The sequence below is a fragment of the Arvicanthis niloticus genome, chromosome 4 (genome assembly GCF_011762505.2).
Source record: "Arvicanthis niloticus isolate mArvNil1 chromosome 4, mArvNil1.pat.X, whole genome shotgun sequence".
Taxonomy (NCBI): Eukaryota; Metazoa; Chordata; class Mammalia; order Rodentia; family Muridae; genus Arvicanthis; species Arvicanthis niloticus.
In genome coordinates this window covers 84889056-84905206 of record NC_047661.1, presented here as the reverse complement: position 1 = coordinate 84905206, position 16151 = coordinate 84889056, and the positions used below count along the sequence as shown (strand labels likewise).

Below are 16151 nucleotides of genomic sequence, written 5' to 3'. Positions count from 1 at the left end.
GAGGGGAAAATCAGAGCACTTCCGAGAGAAAGTGCGCTGATCTCTTCTCGCGAGATATGTGAACGGCCATCTTGTTCCTGCCTCTGACAGTCTCGGGTCGGGGTCACGGGGACACGGAATCCGCCGTCCGGATCTTCGCAGACAATGCTGTCCCGGGTGGTACTTTCTGCCGCCGCCACAGCGGGTGAGAGATGTAGTCCCTAAGCTGGCGTATCAGGACGACTGGGAAGAAGCTAGGCCAGGGAGGCGGAAAGCGGGTAAAGAAAGGACAGCAGTGTTTGGGCCTGAGCAGAGACAGGAGTGATCGGGAGAGCTCCCTGACCGTGTAGGATCTCGGGGACCTCTCAGGGGCCGTAGGGATCGCGTCTCACCGAGACCGAGGAACGTAGAAACTGGATTTCTCCTTGACTTTGCTAACCTACGTCTTTTGTGTTTGCAGCGCCATGTCTGAAGAACGCGGCTGTCCTGGGGCCAGGGTAAGTGTCACCACGTTGTATTTTGCTCTTTCCATTTCTTAGCGTTAAGCCAGAAAGTACTGTTTTCCTTCACTTCAGCAAGTGGACATCCCCATTCAGATGTCTGTTCTTGTAATTGCTTTGAACGTGATCCTATCCCTCTGACAAACACCAGAGAGGCTAAGTTTCACCCCTCATCGTGACCTTCAGCGACACACAGCCAAGTTACTAGGTTACACCCAAGGACAGATCTGGTTAAATATAGCGAAATAAAACATGTTGTTTGGGGCGTCTTCTAGATTTCCAGTCCATCTTTTTTCTGACCGTATCAGGAGTCCGAAGTCATTTATTGCTTAGTAAATGCTTGTCTTGATGATCACATAATGCAATAGTGAATAACTTGGTGGAGATACAATAACCATAGCCCTAGACACAGCTGCACAGTAGCAGTTTAAAGGCCCCAGAGGTAGAGCTGGGGACCGCTGGTTCCCCAACCTAGCTCTGACACCTCACCTAGAGGCATATCGGTTATGAGATGTGACTTAATTCAGAAAACTAAAGTTCAGAAAAACAGTGCTTGGTACAGTGTGTGTGTGTTTAGGGATGGTGGTGGGCAATGTTGCTGTTACACTTCTTTATGCCAGGGTGTGTGTTTTTTAGTCCTAAACGGAATCATGAAGCTTTCAAAGTTTAATAACTGCCAAATGCTTTGTGTGTGCAACAAAGTGAGACCATAATTGACCACTTTCAACTAGTCATAGAAAAGGACTCCATACAGTGTACCTCTTTGATTGGTCCTCAGCCCTGCCAGAAATCGTGATACAGTGAGTGAGTGTCATGAAGAAGATGGAAGAAGCAACCTTCATTTCTGTCACACTCCAGTCTCTGATCCGGCAGTAAGACTGGGCTCCTGAGGATGCTTTGACACGACTACTTTCACTACCATTGTTATGGCCTGAGCAGCCACCAACAGTTTTGAAATGGACAATTTCATTAGGCTTTTAGTCTTAACACCTGTTCTTACCCCAGTACAGCCCATTCTCAATGTAGCAGAGAGATTATGGCAGTTCCCCCACTTAAAATCTTCAGAACTCATAGCCCTATTGACAGAAAATCTAAATGTAGCAAAACCAAGAAAACTCAACCTGAATTAACCTCATCTATATCTTGGGTCTTTCTCATCCCTTCCACATTTAGCTTTATGTACCATTCATGCCAGTCCTGCTATTTCTCTGAGGAAAGTCAAACTTTTTTTTTTTAATAATTTTATTTTTATTTACTTATGTGTGCGCGTGTGCTTGCAGAATAAAGGTATTAGAGCTGGAGCTGGAGTTAGAGGTGGCTGTGAGCAACCCAGCATAGGTTCTAGGAACCAAATCCTGGTCCTGTGGAAGAACAGTAAGCACTCTTGACTGCTGGGCCATCTTTCAGCCCTAAGCCCTTTGGTTGTCATTCAGCTTGTTCTAGAGAGATGTTCTAGAGAGTGAATAGTTCGTGTGAGTCTAGGTGAGGCACTAAAGAAAGATGGAGATACAGAATCTGCAGGGACTGGCTTTAGCTGTGCTGTTACTTGTGTTCTGTACACAAGAGAGAGAACCTGCTGAAGTGTTTTCAAGTCAGATCATGGCTTAGAAGCACCGGCAATAATATGAAGGAGCTACAGTTAGGGAGTATTTGACAAGAAGAGCCATCAGGTTTGGGGATGTTAAAATAGTTGAAGAAAATGAGAATGAAGGCAGATGGCCTTGGCTAAAAGTTCTCTCATGGTATGATTTGAACTAGCAGGATTCAGCCTTCAGCTGATTTTCTAGGTGACATTTGACAGTGTCTGAAAATGGTTTTGGTTGCTACCATTCAGCAGCTACGGGGCTACTTCTAAACATGCACAGAAGAGCCGTCTGTCTGTAGCAAAGAATTGTGCAGTCCAGATGTCAGTCAGGTTGAAGCAAGAAACCCTAATTTAAGTGAAAGGATATCTACCATGGTTCTTTAGTTTCGAAGCTTGCTGGGGTCATTGATGTTTTAGAGGCATAAAGTGATACTCAAAAGGAGCACACAGGACTAAGGGAGCGGCTCAGTGGTAGAATGTTTGCCTGAAGGATGTATGAGGTGCTAGATTTAATTCCTAGCACTGCTATAAATAAGTAAAAATCAGTAAGGAGATGTGAGATAGGAAGTAGGAAAGAATCACCCTCAGAACTTAAGAAAACTAAGTTTGACAGCAGATGTGAATGAAGTACAGATTTTATCAGAAGCTTAATCAGACATCGGCATGCTGTGATTACTAAAAAAATGCACCATAGAATGCTTTAATACAAATAATGTACAAGTCTGTTATGCTCATGTAATATAATAGTTCAAGCCTAAAAGTAGCAATAGCAAGATTTAATAGTTATTAAAAAAAAAAAAAAAAAAAAAAAACTGTGTGGAATCTAGAGCTCACCATCCTCCTTCCCCATATAACAACAAAAATCTGGTAAGATTTTTATGAGGCAGGCAGGATTGTGAGGGATCTTGAGTGTTTACTACAGATGTATGAGTGTTACCTTAGACCAGAACAAATGGGTTTAGGTGCCAAAGATTTATATGTAGCTCAAAGATTGAACATAATTAGAGTTACTGCAAACTAAGAAGGCCTGTTTCACATAGAGATGAGCAGTCCTCCATCAAAGGGAATGTTATGAGTCAAGGTTTTTAACATCAGGTTGCTTCTAGCAGAGGTGGCATTGAGCTGACTACTCATGTGGAACCCTACTATATGACAAGCACCATTCTAAGAATGTTATATAAATTAACAGACTTCACAGTGGCCCGCAAAGTAATGTTTTATTTCTTACATAAAGAGATCTGAGATTACACAAACATGAGTTCTAGGGGCTGGTGAGGTGACTTAGCAGGTTAAGATGCCTGCCACTATACCTGACAAGTATACCTGAGTTCTCTTCCCAGACCCATGTGGTGGTAGAAGAGAAACAACTCCTGCAAATTTCCCTCTGACTTTCACGTGTGGTAGTGTGTATGCAAATATAATAAAGTACCAAAAAAAAAAAAGAATTTAAACCTTTTAACCCTGAAATTTTAAAAACTTTGAGATTATTTACTCAAAGCCCAGTGGTCAGTCTAGGGTTTTAAGTGGGTACCTGGCTGTTGTCTTTTCTCTCATGTTTCATTGCTCTGGATTGGCATATAAGTCCTAGGTAAATAATCCATAAATTTAGGCAAAAATTCCAATATAAGTTTCAAGTGTCTTCTAAGTCACTTCCCTGGACCTTCCTATTTCTAGTCTGTTCTCTTTCATTGTGGCAGTAGGAAACACCTCAGCCTTTATCCCCCATTCATTCATTGTTTTTGTTAATTGTTCCTGTGTTTTGTTTTCTTTGAAAAGTTGGTTTTAAATTTGTATAATGGTTGCTTGTAGGGTATTACAGGCAACAAGGGTCTTTCACACAGGACAACCTCGTCTTGCCCCTCTACCACCTCTTCCTGAATATGGAGGGAAAGTACGTTTTGGGCTGATTCCTGAGGAATTTTTCCAGTTTCTCTACCCTAAGACTGGTGTCACAGGTGAGCATTGCCGTGTCTTTAGTAATACATTTGATACTACTAACATCAGGTCAGTTCTTTGTCCAGAAGAACTTACAGTGATTCCATATAAACTTTGAGATGAATATGTTTCAGCATTTTCATTTATTTTAGCTTTGTTTCTACTTATTGATATGCTAATCATGCTAATTTCTTTGATTTACTGCCAGGCATTGTTCTAGCCATACAATAATGGACTAAGTTAAACTCTGATATTGTGAAACATTAATAAAATAAATTTAAAAATTAGTACCTGTATGTCCTGTCAGATAATAAAGGGAGCTATAAATAAAAATAAAGCAATAGAGACTATTACAGAGAGTGTGTCATGCACGCATACCTTAAGGACAAGTAGGAGCATCTCTTGATCTTATAGAAAGAGACAGACCTTCAGAACCATGCTTTTTTTTTTTTTTTTATAATGACTGATTTCACTTTTGCTATTTAATACTTGGATATTTTCATGAAAACTTTTATTATCAAGAATACTTAGAAAAGTGATTTGCAAGGGGGCCTTACCCCAACTTGTGGCTGAACTAGATTGGAACTTAGGTCACTTGACTAATTTGGATTGTTTGTTTGATTGTTTGTTTTGTTTTGTCTCTATACAATGCCTTTCTTACCTGGAATACTGGAAGCCCAAAATTTGTTTTAAGGCTCTAGTCTGCCCTAAAATAACATTTCCTTATCTGAAATTGAAGAAAATGAGTGTCTTCAGATCTTGTAAATCATTACAATGTTAATACAATGGGCCCTTCAAAATCCACTCAGTGTGGCAATTGTTAAGATGCTGTACATGGTTTCAGAAGGAAGTTCAGTGCCAACCAGGGCCACATAGCAAGACTGTTTGGAAGGTGTAGGGGCTACTTTAGTTACACACTTTGGAAAAGCAAAGGTCCACTCTATGCACCAAGTTGGTAGTGCAAATTTTATATTTTATATTTTTTTTATGTATATGAATGTTTTCCCTGCATGTATGTATGTGTACCACTTTTATGCAGTGCTTGTCATATGAGACCAGAAGAGGATATTGAGTTTCCTGGAGCTGGAGTTACAAAGATTGTCAGTTGCTATGTGTGTACTAGTTCATACATGGGCCCTCTGCAAGAACAACAAATGCTCTTAACCACTAAATCATCATAAATTCCAGCTTTTAAAAAAAATCTAGAAAAAAATTATTTGTGTCCTAATTCCCAGAATTCTGACAACTTCTTTTTATGTGTATATTTTTTAATAATTCCTTTTTGCTTGTTTTTTTTTTTGTTTTGTGTTTGTTTGGTTTGGGGGGGTTTTTTTTGTTTTGGTTTGGTTTTTTGCATCCTAACATTTTTTTAAATATAGGCAGAGAATGGGCAGATTTTTGTCCTGCCCCTTGTATCCACTCAATCAACAGGATATATTGCTGGAGCCATTACTGGAGAAAGTAACTTCCTGTCTCTGTAGAGCAGTTCCTATATGCTAAGTGATTCATTTACATTGTTTCTGTTTTATCGGTCCTGGGAAGAAGGTACTGTTTCCCCTTTTGAGGAAACAAAGTTCAGAAATTATATTGATTTCTGTTTCTGATAGGTTTTTAGAGTCATGATACAGATTTCCTTCAGTCTAGATCTTTCTTTCAGCTCTACATACTACCTAATCTGTATGTGTGAAATCTGATTATCATTTTTAACTTTGCCTTGAAGTAGCCAAATGTACAGTAAGCATAACATAAAATATAAAGTAACTTTTTTTTTTTTTTTAGGACCCTACATGCTTGGAACTGGGCTTAGCTTGTATTTTCTATCCAAAGAAATATATGTGATTACCGCAGAGACCTTCTCTACCATATCAGTAGTAGGGTTGATTGTCTATGTGATTAAGAAATATGGCGCCTCTATTGGAGAATTTATTGACAAACTTAATGAGGTAAGAATCGTAAACTTCACTTCTCACTGTAGATTATAGCAGAAACACCCTAGTTACCTAATATTATTTATATGAATGTTAGAGGGAAAGGTACACCAATAAATAGAGTTAGTTACATGGTTATAGTCATGTTTCGGTTAATTAATACTTTGAAATAGAATTCAAATGTACCAAACTTTTCCTTTGTCTTTTTTCTCATTTCTAAAAACCAAAATATATTTCATTGTAGCCTCTTTAATGATAAAGAAATATGCATGTATAAAATTATCAGAGAATAAAATCTTAGAATATGCTTCACATCAAGTATCAACTGGAATAAACATAACTATTTATTTGCAATAAAAAAACAAAACTATGCTTCCATTTGTGTTTGTTTGCTTGATTGGTTGGTGATATTGGGACCCTGGTGAGGGCTCCCATATAAAATCAAGGCTGATCTTGAATTCCTGAGTCCCTTAATGTCCGTTTCCGAAGTGATAGAATTTTATTTTGATCTTTTGAGACAGGATCTATATGTAGCCTTTGCTGGCCTGGTGATCAGTTTGTATACCAGGCTGACTTTGAACTTGTGGACATTCTGCTTCTGACAGTTTCATACATGTACTTTGGTCAGATTCATTCTTCATTACCTTCTTTCTCCCTCCTATTTCTGTTGAACCTTTCTTCCCAACAAGTCCTTTTCCTGCTTTCATGCTTCTGTTTTTGTTGGCTGAGTTTTAATGATGTTGCTTGCATGAGCATAGGTGGGGGTTTGTTTATAGAAGCATACGCAGCTTACCAGTGGTTATCCCACTGAAGAAAATGACTCCCTCAGCGACCATTAACTGCTCCCTCAAAGTGAAGGGTGGGGCCTCATGACTTCCTGCCCCATCCATGATTGAATGTGGACAGCTCAATCTTGTACACATAAAATACCCACAGCCACTCTGAATGCATTAGTGCAGTGACCAGGTCATGTCCATTTCACAGTCTTCCCCCATATCCACCAGCTGTTAGGAGTCATTCCATTTCTTCTTTGATGTTCCCTGAGCCTTGGAAGAAGTGATGTAGATGTTCATATAGGGCTGGGTACCATTGTGTTTCCTGGCACTTTGGTTAATGAGTCTCAGAATTACTACCTGCTGAAAACAAGCTTCTCTAATGAAGGCTAAAAGTAGCATTAATATGTGGGTATAACAAATATTCAGAAAGCACTTTGCCACTGTATTCACTTAGCAAAAAAACAAGAGTATGAGCTGGGCGGTGGTGGCGCACGCCTTTAATCCCAGCACTTGGGAGGCAGAGGCAGGCGGATTTCTGAGTTAGAGGCCAGCCTGGTCTACAGAGTGAGTTCCAGGACAGCCAGGGCTATACAGAGAAACTCTGTCTCGAAAAACCAAAAAAAGAGAGAGTATGTTACATCCTCTCAGCCATGTGAAATTTTGAGTAGATTTACAGAACCATGCATGAATTCCTTCCTGTGGAATAGAGTCAAATCTAATCAGAAAACTGGTTGATTACCCCATAATAGACATAAGTCTATTGTACATATCTCCCCTGGCAAGTTCGGTGTTTTATATCTTGAAGAGTTCAGATCTGGGAAAAAATGTTGATCACTTTTCTTACTCTCTCTACCTAGAACCTTCAGGCATTTTGAAAGCTAGCCAGCAGAGGAAAACTTCTATCTTTTTTAGTTCAAGATAGATTTCTCTGTCCTCCGACCAAAGTGTGGTCATTTCAGCAGTAGGATCTTAACCATCTCATTTGTAGTGCTCAGTCAAGAGCAATGGAAATAGACAATTGAGAGTGCTTGCAGCCTCCCTGACCAACAACTTAGCATCTTATTCCTAGCACAGGGATTTTAGTTTAGTAACCTTTGGCTTCTAAGAGCAGTATTATTCACCTATGTAGGGTACCTCTGTTCAAACGAGTTTTAATATAGCTTTTTCGTACATCTTTAGTTTAAGTTGACCTTCCTTGGTCTTTTTCATTCAGTGATATTATATAACTTTTCTAAAGATTTGTCTATTTCCCTCTGTGTGTTTTTCGTCCTGGTAATTTTCATAGATGAGGAATAAAACTGAGGGAGCATAAAAGTGACTTTTTGGTAGCATTAGTGCTTCAACTGATGTAATATCATAATTACAGGAAAAAATTGCTCAACTAGAAGAAGTAAAGCAGTCAAGCATCAAACAAGTCCAGGAGGCAATCAACATGGAGAAGGCACAGCAGGCACTGGTTCAGAAGCGCCACTACCTCTTCGATGTTCAGAGGGTAGGTTTCTATAGCAGGACTTTCTCAGTCCTCCCAGTGATATAGATAAAGACATGGAGGCTTCTATTATAGTTTAAAGCTTAGGCCTTTTGCTGGGGCTCTAATTCAACCTGACTATCTAGCCTACCACCTGTCACATGGCTAGCTCTATACCTTTCTCAGCTCCACTTTGGTCCATGTCTGTTCCCTCCATGTCTGCCCTTGATTGTTCCACATGACCTTTCTTCTCCCTGCATCAGTCCTCTTCCCAGAAGTTCCACCCTAGTCAGCTCAGTAGCGAGGCAACCTCTGATACATTATTAGATTACCTCTAGGCAAGTGAGGAAGGATGAATATTTAAGAACTAAACATTGAAAATACAGAGACACACCTTCATACAGGGTTAAAAAAAAAAAAAAATGGTTACCTCAACAGGTTTCAGTAATTGCTAAGATAGTGTAGTTAGTTTCTGGGTGTACAAAAAAACAAAAACAAAAAAACTTAATGTCTGGGATGTAGCTCAACAATAGATCACTTGCCTCCCATCCTCAAGAAAGCCCAAACACTACCCAAAAAGTCAGAATATTTCAAAAAATGATTAAAATTGGCTTTATTTATTTTATGTGGAAAAGAAATTTGACTGGAAATTGGCAATTACAGTTGATATTTAATAACTGTTAAGTAAAGAAAAAGTACTTCAGACTGTTCTGAAATCAAGACAGTATAAGCTGTAAAAGAACACACTTTGAATCCATACAAGAGGAAAATAATAAGTTAGGGCTGATTTTTAAGAGGCACACACTATCTAAAAAAGGTCAAAGGTGAAATACATTCTCTGCATTTCATACATATATGGGTAAGAAAATCTTAACATTCGCTGTTAGATAATCCAATCCTTAACATTCATTCAAAAAACTTACCTAGAAATCAGTAGAGCTTTTAATCATACCAAGAGCTTAATTAGATTTTAAAATTATAAGCATGTCGGATAGTTTGTTATTTTCTTTGAGTCCAGCCTGATTGCCTGGGTTCAGATCTTAGCTTCACCATTTATTAGCTCTGTAACCATGGGCAAGTTCAACTTCTGCTTCCTGTGAGGTGGTATCTCAGGGTTGTTTTGATTTACATTTCCATGATGACCAAGGATGTTGAACATTTCTTTAGGTACTTCTTGGCCATTCGATATTCCTCAGTTTAGGATTCGTTGTTTAGCTCTGTTCCCCATTTTTAATAGGGTTATTTGATTCTCTGGAGTCTAATTTCTTGAGTTCTTTGTATATATTGGATATTAGCCCTCTATCAGATGTAGGATTGGCAAAGATCTTTCCCTAATCTGTTGGTTACCTTTTTGTCCTATTGACTGTAGGTAATTGTTTGAGAAAGCTGTGAAGGTTTCTCCACTGGGAAGTTAGGGCCAGCTGCTGTGGCTCCACGGTTTCTCACAGCGTGGCCCCAATGGCACAAGAAAGTCCATGGGTTTTTACAGGCTTTAATGTCATGGTGGATGGTAGATGGATCTGGATGCACCCCGCCCCCCAAAATCCAGGACAGACCTGTGTTAAATAGGGAGGGAAAGAAGGGGGTGGGGCTGGGGAGGAATGCTTAATTGGCTCCACCCTCTGGCCTTTAGGTACATTAGTATGTAAATCTCTCTAGGGCCTGAGGCCTGTTAATCTTGCCCTCTACCTTTGCCCTACATGACTGAAGGGTGCAAGTTGAATGGAGATTAGACCTCCCTCGGGTCAGGAGCCTGGGTTCTGGGGGCGAGGCTGAACACCCACAACCCAAGAACCAGTATACCCTTCCATGGCCGACAATTGACAGTGTCCTTTGCCTTACAGAAGCTTTGCAACTTTATGAGGTCCTGTTTGTCAATTGTTGATCTTAGCGTATAAGCCATTGGTGTTCTGTTCAGGAAATTTTTCCCTGTGCTCATGACGGAGTGTTAAATTTGTCAAATGCTTTCTCAGCATCTGATAAGATGATCATGTAGTTTTTTTTTTTTTTTTTTTTTTTTTTTTTTGTTTTGTTTTTCTTGAGTTTGTTTATATAGAGGATTACATTGATGGATTTCCATATGTTGAGCCATCCCTGCAGCCCTGGGGTGAAGCTTACTTGATCATGATTTTATTGAGTATTTTTGCATCAATATTCATAAGAGAAATTGGTCTGAAGTTTTCTTTGTTGGGTCTTTGTGTGGTTTAGGTATAAGTGTAATTGTGGCTTCATAGAACAAATTGGGTAGTGTTCTTTCTATTTCTATTTTGTGGAATAGTTTGAAGAGTCTTGGTATTCGATCTTCTTTGGAAGTCTGATAGAAGAGTGCACTAAACTTATCTAGTCTTGGGCCTTTTTTTTGGTTGGGAGACTGAGTGCTTCTATTTCTTTAGGGGTTATGGGACTGTTTAGATGGTTTATCTGTTCCTGATTTAACTTTGGTACCTGTTATCTGTCTAGAAAATTGTCTATTTCATCCAGATTTTCCAGTTTTGTTAAGTATAGGCTTTTGTAGTAGGATCTGATGATTTTTTAAATTTCCTCAGTTTCTGTTGAATGTCTCCATTTTCATTTCTAATTTTGTTAATCTGGATACTGTATCTGTGCCCTTTAGTTAGTTTGGCTAGGGGTTTATGTATCTTGATGATTTTCTCAAAGAACCAGCTTTTGGTTTTGTTGATTCTTTGTATCATTATCTTTGTTTCTTTTAGGTTGACTTCTGGCCTGAATTTGACTATTTCCTGCTTCTACTGGTCTTGGGTGTGTTTGCTTCTTTTTGTTCTAGGCTTTCTGGTGTGTTCTTAAGTTGCTAGTATAGGATCTCTCCAATTTCTTTACCAGTGCACTTAGTGCTATGAATTTTCCTCTTAGCACTGCTTTCATTGTATCTTGTAAGTTTGGGTATGTTGTGTCATCATTTTCATTGAATTCCAGGAAGTCCTTAATTTCTTCCTTTATTTCTTCCCTGACCAAGTTATCATTGAGAGTTGTTTAGTTTCCATGTGTATGTGGGCTTTCCGTTGTTTTTGTTGTTACCGAAGACCAGCCTTAAAGTCAGTGGTGATCTGATAGGATGCATAGGACTATTTCAGTCTTCTTGTATCTGTTGAGGCCTGTTTTGTGACCAATTATATGGTCAATTTTGGAGAAGGTGTATTCTTTTTAGGATGTTCTATAGATAATTTGTTAAATCCATTTGGTTCATAACTTCTCTTAGTTTCACTGTGTCTCTGTTTAGTTTCTGTTTCTGTGATATGTCCATTAATGAGAGAGGGGTGTTGAAGTCTCCCACTATTATTGTGTGAGGTGCAATGTAGGCTTTGAGCTTTAGTAAAGTTTCTTTTATGAATGTTGTCCTTAACTTTTTTGATAACTTTTTGTTGGAAAGTCATTCAATATTGGAATGACTACTCCAGCTTGTTTCTTGGGACCATTTGCTTGGAAAATTTTTTTCCAACCTTTTACTCTGAGGTAGTGTCTATCTTTGTCACTGAGGTGCATTTCCTGTATGCAGCAAATTTCTGGGTCCTGTTTACATATCCAGTCTGTTAGTTTATGTCTTTTTATTGGAGAATTGAGTCCATTAATGTTAAGAGAGGTTAAGGAATAGTGATTGTTGCTTCCTGTTATTTTTGTTGTTAGAGGTGGAATTATGTTTGTGTGGCTATCTTCTTTTGGGTTTGTTGAAAGATTACTTCTTTGCTTTTTCTAGGGTGAAGTTTCCTTCCTTGTGTTGGAGTTTTCCTTTTATTATCCTTTCTAGGGCTGGATTTGTGGAAAGATATTGTGTAAATTTGATTTTTGTCATGGAATATCTTGGTTTCTCCATCTATGGTAATTGAGAGTTTTTGCTGAGTATTGTAGTCTGGGCTGGCATTTGTGTTCCCTTAGGGTCTGTATGACATCTGCCCAAGATCTTCTAGCTTTCATAGTCTCTTGTGATAAGTCTGGTGTAATTGTGCCATTGGTATGTTACTTGACCTTTTCCCCTTACTGCTTTTAATATTCTTTATTTGTTTTGTACATTTGGTGTCTTAATTATTATGTGACAGGAAGAATTTCTTTTCTGGTCTAGTCTATTTGGAGTTCTGTAGGCTTCTTATATGTTTATGGGCATCTCTTTCTTTAGGTTAGGGAAGTTTTCTTCTATAATTCTGTTGAAGATATTTACTGGCCCTTTAAGTTGGGAATCTTCTCTCTTTTCTATACCTGTTATCCTTAAGTTTGGTCTTCTCATTGTGTCCTGGATTTTCTGGATGTTTTGAGTTAGGAGATTTTTGCATTTTATATTTTCTTTGATGTGTGAATGTTTTCTATGGTATCTTCTGCACCTGAGATTCTCTCATAGTTCTATCTCTTGTATTCTGTTGATGATGCTTGCATCTATGACTTCTGGTCTTTTTTCTAGGTTTTCTGTCTCCCTTTGTGATTTCTTTATTATTTCTACTTCCATTTTTAGATACTGGATGGTTTTGTTCACTTCCTTCACCTGTTGTGTTTTCCTGTAATTCTTTAAGGAACTTTTTTTCCTCTTTAAGGGCTCTACTTGCTTACCTGTGTTCTCCTGTATTTCTTTAAGGGAGTTATTTATGTCCTTCTTAAAGTCCTCCATCATCATCATGAAATAGGATTTTAAAGTCGAATCTTGCTTTTCTGGTGTGTTGGAGTATCCAAGACTTGCTGTGGTGGGAGAACTGGGTTCTGATGATGCCAAGTAACCTTGGGTTTTTTTGCTTAGGTTCTTGTGCTTGCCTGTCCCCATCTCTGGTGTTAGTTGGTCTTGCTGTCTCTGAGTGGAGCTTATTTCTCCAGTGGGCCTGTGAGTCTGTGATCTTAGGTGTGTCAGCACTCCTGGGGAGACCATCTCTCTCTGGGTGGGATTTGGTTATGGAGAGCTGTGGGACAGCCTTAGCTCCGGGGCACAGATAAGAGACCAGAAGAATCCTGTCCTGGGCTGCTCTGCTGTTCCTGTGCCCTGTGCACTCCTGGCAAGTCCCTCTTTGGACAGTTATTGGAGCAAAAGTGTTGATCTCACCTGCAGTCTTAGGAGTGAGAACACTCCCAGGAGACCAGCTCTTTCCTGGCAGGATTTTGTCACAGTATTTCTTAATTAAATGTAAACTATTTCTTAATTCTCCCCCTCACCCTCAGAATAACATTGCCCTGGCCTTGGAGGTCTCTTACCGGGAACGACTACATAGAGCATATAAGGAGGTAAAGAATCGCCTGGACTACCATATTTCTGTACAGGACATGATGCGTCGCAAGGAGGAAGAGCACATGATAGACTGGGTGGAGAAGCATGTGGTGAAGAGCATTTCTGTACAGCAGGTACCTGATGACCTTTTGTATCTTCTGTGGTTGGACCAGTACGCTAGCATTCACACGTGTGTCTGCACACACACACACAGAATGCTGGTACCCATGGAGGCCAGAAGCCTCAAGTCCTCTGGAGCTGGAGTTACAGACCGCAATGAACCACCTGATGTGGGTGCTGAGAACGAAACTCAGGTCCTCTGAAAGAGTAGGAAGTGAGTGCCCCTGATTTCTGAGCCATGTCTCCAGCCCCAGTTATTTTATTAATATTTCTGTATTACTAGTTGTCTGTTGGTTGGTCTTTTTCAAGGAGCTATGATTACCCAAACAGGTAAAAGTAGTTATAAACATTTATAGCCATAAGTTTTTTGTAGGTTTTACTCATAAAAGCTGTGGACCAGGAAATTTTAGCTCCCAGGATTTATTTCTAAAATAAATTGCATCTACTCAATGTACTAAAATTTTTCTTGTGAATTCTTTTAGTAAGCTTTCTACGTTAAGCAATGATCTTGACGTTCTGATCTAGTAGGAAGGACCTTAGAATTATGTCACCCTCCCATGTTCTTGAGAGAACTAACTAGATTTCTTGTTCCTTGTTATAGGAAAAGGAGACCATTGCCAAGTGCATTGAAGATCTAAAGCTGCTTGCAAAGAAGGCTCAAGCTCAGCCAGTTATGTGAATGTGTCTGTCTCAGTTGTGATAGCCAGAGAGAGTTAACTTAAATGGGAACTAGTTATGTGAAGAACTCTTTCTGTATGGCTGTCTATTGAAATTACAATGTACCTTTCCTAAGAAATGATCAAGGTCCATTTAGTGGCTTAACCCTTGGCCAGTAAGGTATTTCTGATCCTTCTCTGTATGCGGAGTTGTCTGATCACATTTGAATAAGCAATTTGCAGCAACTAGCTGCCCCGCTGAAATTACCGGGTTATAGTTTAAACTTGTAATTAGTTAAAACGTCTTGCAATAAAATGTTTAAAACAGAATTTGTAAGTTTCATACTCTGAAATAGCACTTCTTTATTATGAGTAAGAATTATATGATTTAAAATAAAATATCTCTGACGGCTGGAGATAACTTAGTAACGGATTCTTGCCATGCATTCATGAAGATCTGACTTCAGATGCCCAGAACCGTGTAAGAGTTGGTGCAGTAACAAGCATCTGTAATCCCAGATGAGAGACAGAATTCCCAGAAGCTTGTGGGCCAGCTTGTATACACAGCAGCAAACCAGAAGCAAGGCAAGATAGACACCAAAGGTTGTCTTCTGGCCTCCACACATGAACACACAACCTCACATATATGTACATATATGGTGAAAATGTTTTAAATGTCATTGAACTAATTAATACATCTTGTCTATGAGATGTTCCAGAAGAAAACATAGTACTGAGTAAAGAACCACGGAAGAATTCCAGTGTTCAAAGAGGGTCAACAGGAAAGGAAGAAAAAGGATTTGGGAGTCAGTAGAGTTAGCAAGGTAGGAGGAAGGGTCAATAATAAACAAACTTTCAGATTGAGTAAAAGAACTGAAAATATGAACTAAAGTTCAGAGTTCAGAGATCTTTTGCCAATAATTTTTGTTGGACTGCAGAAGATGACAATAGGATTTAATTGAAAATTGAACTGTGAAAGTGTTCCTGATAATAAAACGGGGTGATGGGGCTGGAGAGCAGGCTCAGTGATTAATAGCACACACTGATCTTGCAGAGGACTCCAGTTTGTCCCCACTCACATTGAGAAGTTCACGACCACCTGTAAACTCCACTTCCAGGGTAACTAATGCCTCTGACTTCTATAAGCATCTATACTCAGGTGTACATGACCGTACACAAACTAAAGCAAAGGCTTTTGTAAAAATTAATGATGGGCAATACATAATCTAGTTTTGGGGCTCATGAATATCATATAGTGAATTATATACAGTGGTATCTAGAGACGTCCATATTATGCAAAGACCCTACACCAGTGCCCTAGCCATCAAGATTATGTCATAATTCCAAATCCAGTCTGTTTTTTCCAATCCTCATGTTTGACCTCTAAGCAACACCTGATACTTGACCACATCTTTTTTTCCATCCCTCTTCTGGCCTCAAATATGTATGCTTTTTCTCCTATTTCGATTTCCTTAGCTACTGTGTGTCTGTTTCACTCCTAATTACTGGGCTTCCTCTTCCAAATTCCTTTCTAGGAATTGTACTGCATGTTCTACCTTTGATAGTACAGGCCCACAACTTCTATCATGTGTATACAGAAGGCTTCCTTGTCTACATCACAGACTTAATCAGGATGGCCAGGGTTAAATAAGTAAGGTACAAAGTTTCCCCATATTTCAACAGCTTAACATGGAAGAATTTGGGTTTTACTTAGAATTTTGTGCTGGTTTGGGTGACTCCAGGGAAGTGTCCTCTGCATAGAAAACTCAGATCTTTTAGACCTGTGCCAGTCTCATTAGCACATCACAAGCTCCACAAGTGCCCTGTCTATGAAGGGAGCACTCAGGAGGTCATACATCAACAGTTACATCCTTTAATTAGTTGGACAGAATTTGTCAGGTAGCATTACCTAACCACAAGGGACGTTCCATCTCAAATGGAGTGAAATAATTAGCACTTAGGAACAGTGTGATCTTAGGGTTTATGTGCATCTGTTTTAGAGAGCTG

At 39.3% G+C, this 16151-nt stretch overlaps 1 protein-coding gene across 1 annotated transcript; it reads left to right on the top strand.

The window, feature by feature from the left end:
* The first annotated feature begins 20 nt into the window (after positions 1–20).
* On the top strand, positions 21–14474 carry Atp5pb (ATP synthase peripheral stalk-membrane subunit b). The gene is made up of 7 exons (XM_034500835.2): positions 21–184; positions 440–476; positions 3874–4019; positions 5779–5942; positions 8070–8195; positions 13323–13502; positions 14090–14474. Exons 1-7 carry the CDS (start codon positions 145–147, stop codon positions 14165–14167), a joined length of 771 nt encoding a protein of 256 aa, XP_034356726.1. The 5' UTR covers positions 21–144; the 3' UTR covers positions 14168–14474.
* Positions 14475–16151: the final 1677 nt, after the last annotated feature.